At 36.1% G+C, this 18,546-nt stretch overlaps 2 protein-coding genes across 4 annotated transcripts in view; both read left to right on the top strand.

Moving 5' to 3' along the window:
- Window positions 1–18,546, top strand: part of LOC139937746 (uncharacterized) — a 112,640-nt gene that overhangs the window by 76,516 nt on the left and 17,578 nt on the right. For 2 of the 3 annotated variants that reach the window (XM_071933036.1, XM_071933037.1), the window contains 5 exons: window positions 10,018–10,173; window positions 13,253–13,392; window positions 15,041–15,173; window positions 16,373–16,620; window positions 18,182–18,356. In XM_071933036.1, the coding sequence (XP_071789137.1) occupies window positions 10,018–10,173; window positions 13,253–13,392; window positions 15,041–15,173; window positions 16,373–16,620; window positions 18,182–18,356 (852 nt within the window). Of the gene's footprint in view, window positions 1–14; window positions 230–10,017; window positions 10,174–13,252; window positions 13,393–15,040; window positions 15,174–16,372; window positions 16,621–18,181; window positions 18,357–18,546 lie in introns of those variants that run through there. The other variant, XM_071933038.1, reaches the window with a different exon arrangement.
- LOC139937754 (uncharacterized) lies at window positions 2,461–8,027 on the top strand. Its single transcript, XM_071933051.1, has 3 exons — window positions 2,461–2,587; window positions 4,793–4,825; window positions 5,684–8,027. The coding sequence occupies exons 1-3, from the start codon at window positions 2,476–2,478 to the stop codon at window positions 5,896–5,898; spliced, it is 360 nt and encodes a 119-aa protein (XP_071789152.1). The 5' UTR covers window positions 2,461–2,475; the 3' UTR covers window positions 5,899–8,027.

Below are 18,546 nucleotides of genomic sequence, written 5' to 3' on the forward strand. Positions count from 1 at the left end.
TTATGTTTTACCAGGATTGGGTGTTGGAGCCATTATAGGAATTGTGGTTGCTGTACTGGTTATTATTCTACTCATCGTCATCGTATACCTGGCTCTGAAAACTCGACAAACCAAGTCACTCTTAACAGATCCAGGCCTACCTCCTACTCTGGGATTCGATAACGTCCTGTACACGCCTTCATCTGAAGAGGTCAAAGTGGACACCAAGACGGGCATGAGTGACGCATAACTACGTTGACACAGCTACTATAGCTATTTAAACTTTATAAAAATGTATCTGTTTATCATTTAAATGTAGTTTTTGTACTTTCTTTTACACTTTCAAAATTGTTGTAATTATCGATCATAAAGTTTAGGCCCTCAACCTCAAGGTTTTGATAAACTAGAAACACTTCTGCCGTTGATGGTGTGCGTCAAAATGACAATACTTTGATGTCATGTGTGGGAGTTTGCATTGTTATATTTCCATACTCCAACAATGGACATCCCACATTATGGCGTATTGGGTGATGACGTATAATGGGAGACTTTCAGGGCGCTTGGTGGCAGCAGACTTACCAGGTAAAATCCATTGTTCTCGGTAATGTGCGCACGCTCAGAACTACGTAAACAATGGAAATTTGCCTGGTAAGTCTGCTGCCACCTAGCGCCTCAAAGTCTCCCATAGGGCTTTTCACAAATCTTTCTGAAAAGATGGATTTTACATTTTGTTTACTACACAATTAATTGAGTTCGTGTGGTTTCAATTTCCTTATTAATTGAAGAAGAAAAAAAATACAGGAATTTCAGCAACAATAACATGTTCCCATAGTCGTTCAAGTTCATGAAGTAAACAACAGTTTCTCCCTATTTTGTCACCATCTTTGTTCCGGGCATGCCAGTCGGACGCCGTACAACTGTTATAATTCAGTTTATAGACTTTGTTCACGTTTTGGTAAAAAATTTTCATTTTATCATCACTGCAGTCTTATTTTAAATATCAGGATTAAGAACTTTGTAAATTCCAGTAATTGTTCAATTTGTTGTGTTACATTATTTGCCCCAACTGAAAGCAAACCTGAAATACTGACAGACTTATTTATATATTCCAATTTTCTAGGTTTCAAAACCATCTCTTTGAACAAACTTGTGAGAAGAAAAGAAAAAAACATTTAAATTAATGCAGACCTTTGGGGGAAAAACTTGTTAGGTGTTTTGTGAGTAATTGTTCACATGAAGTATTACCTCATTGTTCTTACCCAGGATGTAAGAAAAATGAAATTGGAGTTACTGTAAAAATAACATTTAAATTAATGCAGACCTTGGGGGAAAAACTTGTTAGGTGTTTTGTGAGTAATTGCCCAGGATGTAAGAAAAATGAGATTGGAGTTACAGTAAAAATAGTTAGAATTTTACCCAAAGCTGAAGGTATTTCATGGTAATTTTTCTATGGGCAGTGTGTACTGTTATATGAGATGAAATTTAACTAGTGTTTGTTTTGCTGTAAGTCATTAATTATGTAAATCTTTCATTCATAATCTCCATTTTGAAGGTATTTTTTTCCACTACTTAATTTTATGTTCACACTTTAAGTTCCACTTAATTTTCTTGAATTATTTAGATTTATTACTAGTAGAATTTAGATATAGAACAGTTTATTTTGTATGGGCCACTTCATGGATTCAGTGTTCACCGGTACAAAATCATTTTCCTGTAATCGATTGAACAGCTTTTGATTTAGTTTGGAAACATTGGTGTTGGTCAATTAATTATTCAGCAAAACAATAATTTGTCAAAACAGTTATATAATTATGGTTATTTCAATTTATTTTGAAAATACTTATGTAGTATTTTCATTTTTCTCAGGATGCATAACATATTCAATTTAAGTATGTCATACTTGTAAAAAAAATAATTGTATTCATCTAATATAATTTTTGGGTAACTAATTGAAGTAAACTTTTTGGTGTGTTCCTATAACATTGTATTATAGTACTTTTATGTATGAATGGAAAACACAATTCAAATGTTGAACTGAAATATCCCCTCAATCTGTATGGACATTTTAAGAGTCAAGGGGGAACATTCCAAGTAAGTATCTTGTATCTCTGTTAAAAGCACAAATAGATATTAAAGTATACATAAAGCCTGATTCATACTTGACAACACAGCTCTGTGTTTGCTGCGAATGCTGCAGATGAGTTGAGTACAGCTCATCTCTTCTGAATTTGAATGACAAAATTTACATGGCATGCACATTTGCAGGAAGTATGAAACAGACTTGATACAGAATTTAATAAGGATAAAAGCTTACTTTTAAAGGAACAGGTTGCCTTGGTCTTTGAAAAGCGTTTGTAACCATTTGTTATAAAGTGCATATGGTTAGAAAAATACAATGATCCACACACATCTGCCTCGAAATTGCGTAGTTTTCCTTTTACTTTGAAAACTAATACGGTCGGCCATTAATGTGAGTTAAAAATTTGACTCCCATAAATGGCCGACCTTGTTTGTCGACGAGGCAAAAGGAAAACCACGCAGACGGCCACATGGACCAGTCTCTCCTGTGATGTCAAAACGGACTTCGTTTGCCAGATGGATGCTTATGGTAGCTAATGCTTATTGTTTGTTTTTCAATCTCAGTTATCTGGTTCTCATGGTTCTTAAATACCCCATTACATTGCCGTCAAATGCTATGTAACACTTGAGTAGGGCACCAGTCACAATAATGTAGACTTTTGTGGATTTTGGCTGGTTACCTGTTTCTGCTAAGCAAGATGTGCATGTGCTTAGCAAGTTTTTGTGCGTTACAGGTTTCATGAAATTGAGCCAACTATCACCAGGGTTGTAGCTTACATGTAGGTTGATCTGTGCTCAATTTCACAAAGAGGTAAGATTGATCTTAACTCAGGATCAATCTTCATGGCAAACCAATGTGTAATGTCACCACCCAAATCACTATAGTGATACTAGCAACATAACTTAAAGCCATTGGACACTTTCGGTACAGAATTTTTTGTTTTAAGTTTACAGGTTAACAAATAACTTAAATAGTTTACAGAAGGTAATGGCGAAAGACTTCTCTTGAAGTGTTATACCAATAAATGCTTTACTTTTTGAGAAAACATTAAAACAATATCAATTCTCGATATCGAGAATTACGGATTTATTTTAAACACATGTCATGACATGGTGAAACGTGCGGAAACAAGGGTGCATTTTCCCTTTATTTTCTCCCGACTCCGATGACCGATTGAGCCTAAATTTCCACAGGTTTGTTATTTTGAATAGAAGTAATGATACACGAAGTGTGGGCCTTGGATAATACTGTTTACCGAAAGTGTCCAATGGCTTTAAGATGAATCTTGGAGAAATTCAACACCATGGCCCAATTTCATAGGGCTGCTTTAAGCACAAAAAAACCTTGCTAAGCACAAAACAATTTTGCTCACCAGAATAAGGTTACCAGCTAAAATACCATTACACATGTACTGTATGTGACTTGGTTTCCTGCATAATTTTGCTCAGGAGAAAACTATTCAACAGTTTACTCTTTCAGACAGGGACATGTCAAGTTCAGTTTGCTCCTGCATGCATAGCCCCTTCCCCACACCCTCCCCAATCCTTACCTCGGACCAACCAAGCTGCACCACAAACCACATCATTTAAAGCCATAGGACCCTTTCGGTAAACAGTATTGTCCAAGGCCCACACTTCGTGTATCACAACTTCTATATAAGATAACAAACCTGTGAAATTTAGGCTCAATCGGTCATCGGAGTCAGGAGAAATTAACGGGAAAACACATCCTTGTTTCCGCACGTTTCGCTGTGTCATGACATGTGTTTAAAATAAATCCGTAATTCTCGATTGATATTGTTTTACTGTTTTCTCAAAAAGTAAAGCATTTCATGGAATAATATTTCAAGAGAAGTCTTTCACCACTACCTTCTATAAACCCTGTAAGTTATTTGTAAATCTGTGAATTTTTCTGTATCGAAAGGGTCCAATGGCTTTAACCCGTTTCCAAACATTGGCTTCGACTTGGGTTCTGACTTAATTTCTGTTGATTATTTAAAAAGCCTGCACTTTTGATGCGGGGGCTTCAGTAAGGGCAGACAGAGCCAGAACTTAAGTCTAAGCTCAAGTGATGGTGTTGAACAGGGCTCTAATATTTACCGCTTTTTTGTGTTGTGTTTTCTTTCTTCTTTCCTTTATTGTGCTGTTTCAGACCTGACCCTTTCACAGCCTAGGGTCATTGTAATCCTCACTGCCCAAGTTCCCATTTCATTACTCATCTCTAAAAAACTCTCTTAATTATACTCCCAAATTTAGCAGATTTCTTTATGAGTTACTTTTGTGTGAATATTAGTGGATTTCTATACAAGTTACTAATTCAAAGTGGACACATCTAGCAGATATCTTCACAAATTACTAATTCAAAGAGTACACATTTAGCAATTCTTTTTACAAGTTTGTAATTCAAAGTGAACACATAAACTATTTTTTAACAAGTTACTTATTCAAAGGGTACACATTAACCATTTTTTTTACAAGTTACTAATTCAAAGTGAACAGGAAAAAAAGATTTGTTAACACGTTATAATTAAAAGTATACATACAGTACAACTCTTTACAAGTTACTAATTGAAAGTTATACACATTTTGAACAGACTTCTAAAAGTCTACACATTTTATTGCTGCATTTTGTAATCTTGACTTTCTTAGACAGTTACTTATTCAAAGTGAATACATCAGCAGATTTCATGAAGTTACTTATTTAAAGTGCACACATTTTTTCTTCTTCTTTCAGGTGGTCCTCGTCCAAAACCACCCGCACAAACAGGTAAGTTGATATTTGTTCAGTTTAATTATCTTAGTTTTTAGTAGACTTGATGACAAGTCGGTAGTGCTGCCCCAAACACACATGCTGCCGTTCATGCAACAGTCACAGTGCGATTATCGTCCAGGCAACGGTCATAGTTAGCGCGTGCCAAGGTCCGTCAGCAGTTGCCACTGACTCAAATACATACTGGGATCGAGGATGTGTGTACCGTCCCCGTTAGCTAATGTACACTAGCTACCGACTTGATTTCAAGATCAAGTTTTTAGAAGAGGACAGTTGAGCAAATTTTGGACTCGTATAATATAATAATATATAAATAAGACTTATAAAGCGTTTTTTTTACAGAGGTAATCTACATAATTTTGCTCGACCCCAACCAAGCCCAACCGAGTCAACAAGTCGGTTATTGTTTGGTCTGAGCAGCCATGCACAGCAGTTCAGACCACACACGTAAAAACGCTAAACTGATGACCAAAGTTTAAACATGTTGCTGTTTGGGGTTGCCAAAACGCACTCCCCCGAATGCGAATGATCGTGACATCACAAATTTAAATGAATATTTCGCATCATGGGTTGACTTGTGCTCAACTACTGCGAAACATTCGCTGCAAAAACAGCCATGTGTAGTCACAGTTTGTATCGCATTCGGAGGAGGTATGAACTGGGTTTAACTCGTCTCAGATTTGAAATTTGTTGGGGAATAAAAACTTATATATTTTTCAAAAACCACATTACTACTAACTGAAATGATTTTCAAAATGCTTTAAACTATCAAAAGCTGCTGCACCTCTAACCAAGTAAGTTGTTACTGCCAAATAATTTTATCAAACAATTCAAATTTGATTTATGTTTTACCAGGATTGGGTGTTGGAGCCATTATAGGAATTGTGGTTGCTGTACTGGTTATTATTCTACTCATCGTCATCGTATACCTGGCTCTGAAAACTCGACAAACCAAGTCACTCTTAACAGATCCAGGCCTACCTCCTACTCTGGGATTCGATAACGTCCTGTACACGCCTTCATCTGAAGAGGTCAAAGTGGACACCAAGACGGGCATGAGTGACGCATAACTACGTTGACACAGCTACTATAGCTATTTAAACTTTATAAAAATGTATCTGTTTATCATTTAAATGTAGTTTTTGTACTTTCTTTTACACTTTCAAAATTGTTGTAATTATCGATCATAAAGTTTAGGCCCTCAACCTCAAGGTTTTGATAAACTAGAAACACTTCTGCCGTTGATGGTGTGCGTCAAAATGACAATACTTTGATGTCATGTGTGGGAGTTTGCATTGTTATATTTCCATACTCCAACAATGGACATCCCACATTATGGCGTATTGGGTGATGACGTATAATGGGAGACTTTCAGGGCGCTTGGTGGCAGCAGACTTACCAGGTAAAATCCATTGTTCTCGGTAATGTGCGCACGCTCAGAACTACGTAAACAATGGAAATTTGCCTGGTAAGTCTGCTGCCACCTAGCGCCTCAAAGTCTCCCATAGGGCTTTTCACAAATCTTTCTGAAAAGATGGATTTTACATTTTGTTTACTACACAATTAATTGAGTTCGTGTGGTTTCAATTTCCTTATTAATTGAAGAAGAAAAAAAATACAGGAATTTCAGCAACAATAACATGTTCCCATAGTCGTTCAAGTTCATGAAGTAAACAACAGTTTCTCCCTATTTTGTCACCATCTTTGTTCCGGGCATGCCAGTCGGACGCCGTACAACTGTTATAATTCAGTTTATAGACTTTGTTCACGTTTTGGTAAAAAATTTTCATTTTATCATCACTGCAGTCTTATTTTAAATATCAGGATTAAGAACTTTGTAAATTCCAGTAATTGTTCAATTTGTTGTGTTACATTATTTGCCCCAACTGAAAGCAAACCTGAAATACTGACAGACTTATTTATATATTCCAATTTTCTAGGTTTCAAAACCATCTCTTTGAACAAACTTGTGAGAAGAAAAGAAAAAAACATTTAAATTAATGCAGACCTTTGGGGGAAAAACTTGTTAGGTGTTTTGTGAGTAATTGTTCACATGAAGTATTACCTCATTGTTCTTACCCAGGATGTAAGAAAAATGAAATTGGAGTTACTGTAAAAATAACATTTAAATTAATGCAGACCTTGGGGGAAAAACTTGTTAGGTGTTTTGTGAGTAATTGCCCAGGATGTAAGAAAAATGAGATTGGAGTTACAGTAAAAATAGTTAGAATTTTACCCAAAGCTGAAGGTATTTCATGGTAATTTTTCTATGGGCAGTGTGTACTGTTATATGAGATGAAATTTAACTAGTGTTTGTTTTGCTGTAAGTCATTAATTATGTAAATCTTTCATTCATAATCTCCATTTTGAAGGTATTTTTTTCCACTACTTAATTTTATGTTCACACTTTAAGTTCCACTTAATTTTCTTGAATTATTTAGATTTATTACTAGTAGAATTTAGATATAGAACAGTTTATTTTGTATGGGCCACTTCATGGATTCAGTGTTCACCGGTACAAAATCATTTTCCTGTAATCGATTGAACAGCTTTTGATTTAGTTTGGAAACATTGGTGTTGGTCAATTAATTATTCAGCAAAACAATAATTTGTCAAAACAGTTATATAATTATGGTTATTTCAATTTATTTTGAAAATACTTATGTAGTATTTTCATTTTTCTCAGGATGCATAACATATTCAATTTAAGTATGTCATACTTGTAAAAAAAATAATTGTATTCATCTAATATAATTTTTGGGTAACTAATTGAAGTAAACTTTTTGGTGTGTTCCTATAACATTGTATTATAGTACTTTTATGTATGAATGGAAAACACAATTCAAATGTTGAACTGAAATATCCCCTCAATCTGTATGGACATTTTAAGAGTCAAGGGGGAACATTCCAAGTAAGTATCTTGTATCTCTGTTAAAAGCACAAATAGATATTAAAGTATACATAAAGCCTGATTCATACTTGACAACACAGCTCTGTGTTTGCTGCGAATGCTGCAGATGAGTTGAGTACAGCTCATCTCTTCTGAATTTGAATGACAAAATTTACATGGCATGCACATTTGCAGGAAGTATGAAACAGACTTGATACAGAATTTAATAAGGATAAAAGCTTACTTTTAAAGGAACAGGTTGCCTTGGTCTTTGAAAAGCGTTTGTAACCATTTGTTATAAAGTGCATATGGTTAGAAAAATACAATGATCCACACACATCTGCCTCGAAATTGCGTAGTTTTCCTTTTACTTTGAAAACTAATACGGTCGGCCATTAATGTGAGTTAAAAATTTGACTCCCATAAATGGCCGACCTTGTTTGTCGACGAGGCAAAAGGAAAACCACGTAATTTCAAGGCAAATGTGTGTGGATCATTGAATTCTACATGTACTTTTAAACCATCTTTCTAACCATATGCATTTTATAACAAACGGTTACAAATGCTTTTCAATGACAAACTCGACCGATCCAAGGGAACGTGTTCTTTTAAGTTAGGGCATGTGCAGTTTTCTCTTGCACAATGCATTTTAACCTACATAGGTCATGTCTGAATTGCTGCAGCTATTTCTAAGGAAGGTTTTTTATTTCCTATTGAAATAACGATCCAGCCAGAGCTGCTCATTTAGAAAATGCTGAACACTGCCTGTCAACCTGGCTTCGTAAAACTCTTCCATTTCACCATTACAGTCTTGATTCCCACCTGAGATTTTTGTCCATGACTGAAGAAAGGACAGAGTTTACATCGAGGGGCAAGCTTAAATCAATTTAATTATATTTTACAAGCTTGATGAGATTTTCATTAAAACATTAATTCTAACCAAAAAAACGCCTATTGTTTCCTGTCTATATGTAAAAGTTCAGTTTGTTGTATTCATTCTTCCCCATTCATTTATTGTGTCCCATAGAACAGAGTCTTTAAAGGGATGCTGCAGTGAATTAAAATAAAACAGTTAATTTTGCTGTCATTTATTTCTGATATATGTATTGAACATCAATAAAATGTGTTTTGTTTATTCCCGACATATCTGACTTGCGTAATGAGCGAATAAGTCATGCCCCCCCCCCTTTTGTGGATTGTTACCGCCCCTACCATCGACGTCACGTCGGGAATTCAAACATATCGTCGGCAAAAAGAGTCTGGTCTCTAACTACACGCGCCTAGGTAACAGGCCACACAGTGCACATGTCTCTATATGCACACAGCCAGGGGGCCCGTTTATGCAAACGTTTAATCTCTTGAAAACCATTTTTAAAATACTTGCGCATTTAATAAAAAAAATTAAAACATATTTTAGGTTTAAAAAGTCATGTTTAATCATTTAAATGAATAAAAAAAAACCTGCAGCCACCCTTTAAGCCTTTGAGGAAAAGTCCACTGTTGCCTGACTTTGAGAGAGCAGTTGCTGTCTCCCTTGGATGTATTCTATGCTTTGGTGATGATAAAGTATTTACCACAGTCTAAAAGCTTAATATTTTGTATTCACGCCCTAAAAAAAAACAGGTGAAATATACAAATATTGAATGCATATGAGTGGATCATTGCAGAATATGGTGTAAAACGATTAAGATTTCCATGAGTGGTGTGACAATGCATGAATGAAATTCATTAAATACTGTTCATAATAAACACAAAAGAGACACCAAAACATTTCAGCTAAGTGATAATACACCTTTGGTAATTGTCAAAGACCCGAGTCTTCTCACTTGGTGTATCTCAACATATGCATCAACTAACAAACCTGTGAAAATTTGAACTCAATTGGTCATCGAAGTTGCGAGAGAATAATTGAAGAAAAAGACAGTTCCCTAAGAACAACTCTACCTGGCAAGTAGATACACACATGGTGTTACTGCAAACCAAATATACATTGATACCTCACCATGCAATGCCTCAAATCCTATATAAAAACACCCTTGTCGCACAAGTTGTATGCTTTCAGTACTTGAATTTGAGACCTCAGCTGAGGTCTCTAATTCAATACAAATATTTTAGTGATAAATTACTTCTAGCTCAAAACTCTGTTTAAACTTCAGAGGGAGCTGTTTCTCACAATTTTGTTTACTATCAACAGCTTTCCATTGCTAATTACCAACTAAGTTGTTATGCTAACGAGTATTTTGAGTAATTACCAATAGTGTCTAGTTCCTTGAATGCTGTGATTCTTCTTATCCTGTAGGTGGCGGCTGCCAGAACGGTTGGTACCAAATGGACAGCTATTGCTATAAATCATTTGGAAGCGCTGAGCCTGAAGCCAAGTCCTGGACTGATGCCGAGGCAGACTGTACAGATCAAAGTGGACATTTAGCTGCTGTGTACGGCCAGAACGTTCTGTGTGAGTATGAAACTAGATATTAATAAGGGAATCAATGTGTGGTGAAGAGGTTTCAACTAGTGGTTTAATCCCAACGAGGCCTGGTTCTTGATAATTTACCGAGACAAAGTCAAGGTAAATTATAAAGAACCAGGCCTCGGCGGGTTTAAACCACTAGTTGAAAACCGATTCAACACACTTTGATCCCATTAATAAATACCTTTTTGGGTCAAAAAAATCGTCACTTGTTGGTCATAAAGTAAAATAAATGCAAAAAAATATAATTGTTAAATGATTTCTTTCAACACAACACCCCTCCAGCCATGAAATGGTAGAGCCCTTCGCTGCCCTCGCGTAAACAACTCCTTATAAGGGAATGCTGTGGGCGTCGCGCGTATCGCGTGATGTGGTACAACTCTTTCAGCCGTTGCTCTTGACCAATAGGAATGAAGAAACTGTCTTATAAGAACAGGTGCAAGGTCGTGTGTCACATCCATGAATTAACAATTTTTACTGGTCATTAACAAAAGGTTTATGCACACCCACGTGACGCGCTCTCCACCAATAGGAGTAGAGAAACTGTCTAGGGTATTTATGAATAGATGTTAAATTTGCATCGGGTGTTCCTGGCTGTGGCTGCTGTACATATGCGCCGTAGCACCTTGTAAACCCATATAAGGTGCCACATAATTGCGGGTCTCAGAATCCATCACTTCAATAACCTATCTTTCTGAAAGTTTGTATATACTCAGCGCCTTGATTACCTTGTTTGCTAGATACATGCGCTTTATAAGACTTTGATATTATTATTGTTTTGGTTTTACTTTATTACACCAATGTGTGTAAGCACTTTATACTCGAGTCGTGGGTTCGAATCCCACCCGAGTAATATGCCTGTGATATTTTTTCACAGAACTCGGGAAAGTACCGAGTATACAGTGCTAACACACATCGGTGTAGGGGTGAAACCAAATTAATAAACTAGATATTGGTCTACAAATAAAATATACAGGCTGGATTGTGTAGCAAGTTTGTCATTTTTTTATCATTAAATTTTTTGTTTTTATACTTGTGCTTATTTACTTCTACTAATACCTTAAAGGGAAGGTACACAATTGGTAATTGTCAAAGACCAGTCTTCTCACTTGGTGTATCCCATCATATGCATAAAATAATAAGCCTGTGAAAATTTGGGCTCAATCGGTCGTTGAAGTTGCGAGAAAATTATGAAAGAAAAAAACACCCTTGTGGGACGAATTTGTGTGCTTTCAGATAGGAATAAAAGACTTCTAGCTAGAAGTCTTTTATTATTTTAGTGAGAAATGAACTCTTTCTCAAATACTACATTACTTCAGAGGGAGTCATTTCCCACAATGTTTTATACTATCAACAGCTCTGCTATGCTCGTTACCAAGTCAGTTTTTAAGTTAATATTTGTTTTGAGTAATTACCAAACGTGTACCTTCCCTTTAAACGAGATGAGATATGGCGGACACTATAGGAGTGCACTGTTTGGGTGGATACAGACAAACTTACCCAAACCTTATACAGTAGCAATGTGTCCGCCATATCTCAAAATGGCTCATGGTTGCCAGCCGAAATCATACATGTACCGATTGTTACTAGTTTCCAGCTTCATTTTGATTTGCCATTTTCAGTCAAAAATATCCAAGTTACTAACCCCGCTGACTTTGGTTTGGTTTTTTGAAGTCCAAGTCTTGGGTTCTTAATTCAAATTCAAGGCAGGGATCAGGGTTTGTTTCTAACACCAATAATTAAACAAAGGAATAATTGATTGAGTATTGTATTTATCAATTTCGGGTAAACAAAGACAAATTTGTGGGACTTTAACATGTGACCTACAAGCCGGTGCTCCACCAACTGAGAGCTTTCTAACTCTGCATATATTCTTGCATTTTGTCAACATACTTGTATAGAATAATAATAATATTTAACATTTATATTGCGCCCCTTACATACAAAATGATCAAAGGCGCAGAACACATGTTAAAAAGTATAGAGTGGAAGAAAAAGACAAAGAAAAAAGACTGGTCACCAGGCCAGTGCCCAAACAAAAGTATGGGGATACGTCTGTCCCGCCAACAGAGAACTAATTAATTACTTATTACATAGGCCTATCCCTGCTGGCATCGGTAATGTTTTGGCCTTTTCAGGAGACAGACGCCTCTAACCCTATCTATGCTAAAATTCTTAACTAACTGGCAAGGTGACCATAGCAGAATACACACTAAAAAGCGATTTTAAAAAGGTGGGTTTTTATATTACATTTAAAAGAGATGGATTCATGCCTGAGTCAGGATAAAGGGGTCTTCCCTGTATGAGGGAATATGAACTTGTTTCTTTTAAACATCAAGTAATAAAACAGAATGGGAGCTGACTTGATGTAATTCAAATTTGTTGGACGAACAAAATTTGACCAAAAATTAAAGTCACCTGGAAGTGGTATTTTTTCAAAATAAAGCTTCTGTCACTAATATATGTGTTTTGATGAGTGGAATGTGAATAAACAGTTAACTAAGGTTTTAAAAAATCAGTTCTTATGTTATTTACAAATTTAAGAGTAGACCCCGACCCGAGAGGGCGCTGTTCGTGACGTCAATCGAGGCAGACTTTGCCTGTAATGCGTAGAGTAAACACAATTGCAAAGTACATGTACGGACCAAGTCGTGAGTTTGTTTTTTTTCCCCGGCAATGCCGACCAGGTGTATTGCTGCTGAATGCAGAAAAACACTTTTTGAAATGTACCAACTCACGACTTGGACATACATGTACTTTGCACGTGTGTTTACTATACGCATTGCAGGCGGAGTCAGCCCCCCAAACAACTTTATATATTTTTTAAACATATAAATCGTGACAAACAATTACTAAAAAAATTGTTTTATTGTTCGTAAGCATATACTCTTATGTTTGAAAGAAAAAAAAATCTATTTCCAGGTGACTTTAATACAAAATGAATGTAATACGCTCAAACAAGACAAAATAAGTAAGTTTTCATAGGAGGTATTTTATAAACAATGCTATCTATCTTGACGTTTTGTTGGTGATTGTTAATTTGTTTTTTGTTTGCATTTTTCAGCCTTACTAGAAGCGTTGATGTTTCAGTTGAGAAGACAAAATGCCTGGATTGGTCTGAACAAAGCATCGACACCAGACTACACTTGGTCTGACGGCCATTCATATGAATTCTCACATTGGAAGCCTGGATCACCTGATAATGTAAATGTCAACCCTAATCAATTGTAGTTATAATATTTTGTTTAAATGAAATTAACAAAAACCTTCCTTAACTAGTCTTTCAGTGACAAGGTTATACATGTACAATATATTTTATGTACTCAAAAAGAGTCATCAATTGTACATGTACGATCCATTATACATGTTATCACTCAAGAAATACTATTAACTTTGGGAATTACCAAGACAAAAATCAGCAAGTAAAATTTGGTTTGGTGAGAAATCCTTTTTTTTTTCTTTTTTTTTTTTACAGAAAGCTCAAAAAGCTGGAATTTTTTTGTAAAAAAATGCCACAACAAAACAGGCACTGAAAGAGTAAGAGTTAAATACAAAAATTCTTTGGGGTTTTGTTACTTGGTTTTAGAACCACAGCTTGATCTGCGCTGTTGTGCAGTTTGTTTGTTCACCCTCTAAGTTATGGGGACCTTGCATTTCTGAGGAAAGAGGATTAACCTCCTGCCCCCCCCCCCTCCTCCCCATTGCCTCTTGTCGAGATCTACCTTGAAAATATTTTAGTTTGTCAAGATGTGATTTCTCAGGATTTTCTCAAACCTCAAGCCTTCTTGCAAGAAGTGAAGCAGTTGGTCCACATTGTGTCAAAATCTGTACTTTTGTTTTTCTGGTGATGCACAGAGTCTGTAAACTTGTACGAGTTTCGGTGTTCTGAAATAAAAGGGGTGCCCATGACAGCTGGCTACTATTTCCAGGAATTTCCCATTCGTCAAAAAAATCATATTAACCTAATATCTGATTTTTTCCAACATGGGACAAGAGCACTTCCAATTTAATTTTCTAAAGGCGTTAAAAACATTTTTACTTGGGGAAATTGAGATTCTCATAGTTTGATTTTTCAAAAAGCAAGCTAAAAAAAAGAGTAAAAGTCAGTCTGTTGTATATTTACAAGTTGACACACTCTAAATTTGTATGAAAAATAACTTAATGTATGAATTGGTTTGTGCTAGAACTATGAAGTCTCCTGAATTCCAAAAAATGTACTCTGCGGCAGTAGAATATATAGCAAGAGAAGTTCTCAAAACAACATAATCTCCACAGCAAAGTAGATATAGCTTGTGGTAGAACTGAGAAATTTCCCGTTCCAAAAAAACTACTTCACGTCAGTAGAATAAATAGCAACACAAGCTCTCAAAACAGCATAATCTCCACAGCAAAGAAAATACATTGTACATGGTGTTATACCGCAAACCAAGTAAACCTTGATACCTCACCATGCAATGCCTTAAACACACTTGACACTTTTGGTAATTGTCACAGATCAGTCTTCTCAACATTTGTACAAAATAACAAACCTGTGAGAGTTTAAATTCAATTGGTCTTTGAAGTTGCGAGATAGTAAGGGAAGAAAGAAACACTCTTGTCACATGAAGTTGTACGCTTTCAGATGGTTGGTTTTGGGACCTTAAATTCTAATTACTTCTTTCTCGAAAACTACGTTACTTCAGAGGGAGCCGTTATAACAATGTTTTATACTATCAACGGCTCTCCATTGTTTGTTACCAGTTAGTTTTCATGCTAACAATTATTTTGAGTAATTACCAATAGTGTCAAGTGCCTTTAAATCCCACAAAAATAACTTACTAATTACTCTTGTTTTCATTTGATGGTTCCATAGAATGAAAACAACAAATGTGTGATGATGATTAACAATGAGGTGTCACCAGGACAGTGGATAAATGCTCCATGTGGTAAAGATGCGGGAGGTTCAAGACCACCAACAGAGGGCTACTTCTGCCAGAAACCCACAGGTAACATTAAATATACTAATTTGGGTTTCAACCATATTGACCCATTTCACCTGACGTCATCATCAGAATAATCTTGGATGCGCCATTTTGATGGTCAATGTCAACGTGTGTTATTCAGTGAAGTGTGCATTTTTAGGTGACGTGGCGTTTACACGTAAGCCTATTGACCACCAACATGGTGGGCGTGGTATCAGTCGCCGCGTGTGACGCTCGTGCAAGGGGTCAATACACCAATGTGTGTGACCCAAAATACTCAGTTTTCCTGAGTTCTGTGGAAAAAAAAATTCACAGGCATGTTACTCGGGTGGGATTTGAACCCACGACCCTTGCATTTCTAGAGCAGTGTCGTACCAACTAGAATACAGAGATTACCCGGTAGCTAGTTAGAACTCTATATTAATTTAACGCTTTAATAGATGTTAAATTCGCAATGGAGAGCTGTTCATAGTATAAAACACTGAGGAATGGCTCTCTCTGAAGTAATGTAACTCAAATTTTAAAAAGGTGTCAAACCTGAAGTATTGTACCCTTTTTTTTTTGCATCTGAAAACACACACATTAATAGTGAATCCACAGTGTTTTTTTTTTTCTTTCCTTTTTCTCTTACATCATCTATGACCAATTGAGGAAATTTTCAAAGATTTGTTATTTTATGAATATGTTGGGATACACTAAGTTTTGACAATGACCAGTGCCTATAGATTGAAAACCCCATTCTCCAAATACTTGTCATGTGTTCATTATACATGTATCCCTTTTGAAACCACTGGACACTATTGGTCAATGTCAAAGACCAGTCTTCTCACTTGCTGTATCTCAACATATGCATAAAATAACAAACCTGAGCTGGATTGGTCGCCGGAGTTGCGGGATAGCTATGAAAGAAAAAAACACCCTTGTCACACGAAGTTGTGTGCTTTCAGATGCTTGATTTCGAGACCTCAAATTCTAAACTTGAGCATTCAAAATCAAATTCGTGAAAAATTACTTCTTTCTCGAAAACTACTCCACTTCAGAGGGAGCCTTTCTCGCAATGTTTTATACTACCAACCTCTCCCCATTACTTGTTACAAAGTAAGGTTTTATGCTAATAATTATTTTGAGTAATTATCAATAGTGTCCACTGCCTTTAAGCAAAAAACAAAATGATTTTTTACTAGCTTGTCAATGTTAATTTTCCTTTTTTTTTTTTTTTTTAGATCCACAGCTTCCGTCTTTACCATCAGGGGACAAATGCAACCAAGAAGGTTACTTCAGGTATCGCAATACATGCTACAGGGTTTTCGGTTCCATCACGCAGCAAAAGAGCTTTGTCGATGCGCAGAAACGATGCACACAGGACCAAGGAACGCTTGTGGCCATCCGTGACGGATTCTCGGATGCATTCATGGAGACGCTCCTTTATTATTATAAAATCTCAGATGCGTGGATTGGACTCAAGAGAGATGTGAGACTCCAGTTTAAAATGTTTAGTTCCTACCTTAAAAAAACCCATATATTTTCTCTTTTTCTTTTTGACAAGACAAAACTCAGCTGGCCAAAAGGGTACAATTTAAATTTCAAGGGTTTTCTGAACACAAATTCTTTTTCAGGCTTAAAGGCAGTGGACACTATTGGTAATTACTCAAAATAGTTATTAGCATAAAACCTTACTTGGTGACAAGTAATAGGGAGAGGTTTATGGTATAAAACATTGTGAGAAACAGCTCCCTCTGAAGTAGCGTAGTTTTTGAGAAAGATGTAATTTTCTACGAATTTGATTTTGAGACCTCAAGTTTAGAAGATTAAAGCACACAACTTCATGTGACAATGGTGTTTTTTCTTTCATAGTTATCTCGCAACTCCGAACCCCAATCAAGCTCAAATTTTCACAGGTTTGTTTTTTTATGCATATGTTGAGATACGCCTAATGAGAAGACTGGTCTTTGACAATTACCAATAGTGTCCAGTGTCTTTAATATTTAGTAAACGATAACTCAAGCAACATTTACTTTTTTTTTTTTTACATTGTCAAATTATTTTGTTTAACTCAAACAATCACTTTGGTCGAAGTAATAAAACCTTATTAAATACATAAAGAGCTAGGTCTCCCCCATGATGGGGCCCTCAGTCTTGTTCTTGATTGACAACCGAGATGTGTCATTGGTGTGCTGATGTCATTTAGGTCAGTACTCTACTTTATTTTAAAGGCACACATTTGGTAATTATACTCAAATATACATAGCATAACACCTTACTTGGTAACGAGCAATGGAGAGCTGTTGTTAGTATAAAAACGTTTTGAGAAACGACTCCCTCTGAAGTAACGGAATTTTTGAGGAAGAGGTAATGTAGTTTTTGAGAAAGAAGTAATTTCTATTTAAAAAAATGTTTTAAATGAATAAGAGACCTCAGCTGAATACCAATTGAGTACAAATTTCTAAAAGCACACCACTTTGTACAGCAAGGGTGTTTTTTCTTTCATCATTTTCTTGCAACTTCAATGACCAATTGAGTCCAAATTTTCACTAGGTTTGTTATTTTATGCACATGTTGGGATACACCAAGTGAGAAGAATACCGGTCTTCGACAATTACCAATAGTGCCTTTAAAGGCAGTGGACACTATTGGTAACTACTCAAAATAATTATCATCATAAAACCTTTCTTCATTACGAGTAATGGGGAGAGGTTGATGGTATAAAACATTGTGAGAAACAGCTCCCTCTGAAGTGACATAGTTTTTGAGAAAGTAGTAATTTTCCACGAATTTGATTTCGAGACCTCAAGTTTAGAATTTGAGGTTTCGAAATCAAGCATCAGAAAGCACACAACTTCATGTGACAAGGGTGTTTTTTCTTTCATTATTATCTAGCAAATTGAACGACCGATTAAGCTCAAATTTTCAAAGGTTTGTTATTTTATGCATATGTTGAGATACACAAATTGTGAAGACTAGTCTTTGACTATTACTAATAGTGTCCACTGTCTTTAAGTTAACCATGAAATGATCATCTTTCTCCCAATCAGAACCTCGGTACTTTCACTAAGTGGCTCACTGGTGAAGATGTCAACTACAAGAACTGGGCTGTGGACCAACCCACCGAAATCGCAGGAGCGGATTGTGTGCGTATAAGTAACGGCCAGCGATGGGATAATCTTGCGTGTGAGGCTAAACATAACTTCATCTGCCAGACGGGTGGAAGTAAGTCAATTGTCATCCTAAAGAAGGAATATGTATGGACATTTTATCAGCAAAAACATTTTTTGTGTGACAAACATTGATTTTCAATAGAAACCACATGGCTTCTGACTGGCACCCCAGACAAAATAGGGAGATCAGCTGGTAGAATGTCGGTACGTAAATCTGGAGTTCATTGGTTCGAATCCCACCC

This window comes from Asterias amurensis, chromosome 5 (genome assembly GCF_032118995.1).
Source record: "Asterias amurensis chromosome 5, ASM3211899v1".
NCBI lineage: Eukaryota > Metazoa > Echinodermata > Asteroidea > Forcipulatida > Asteriidae > Asterias > Asterias amurensis.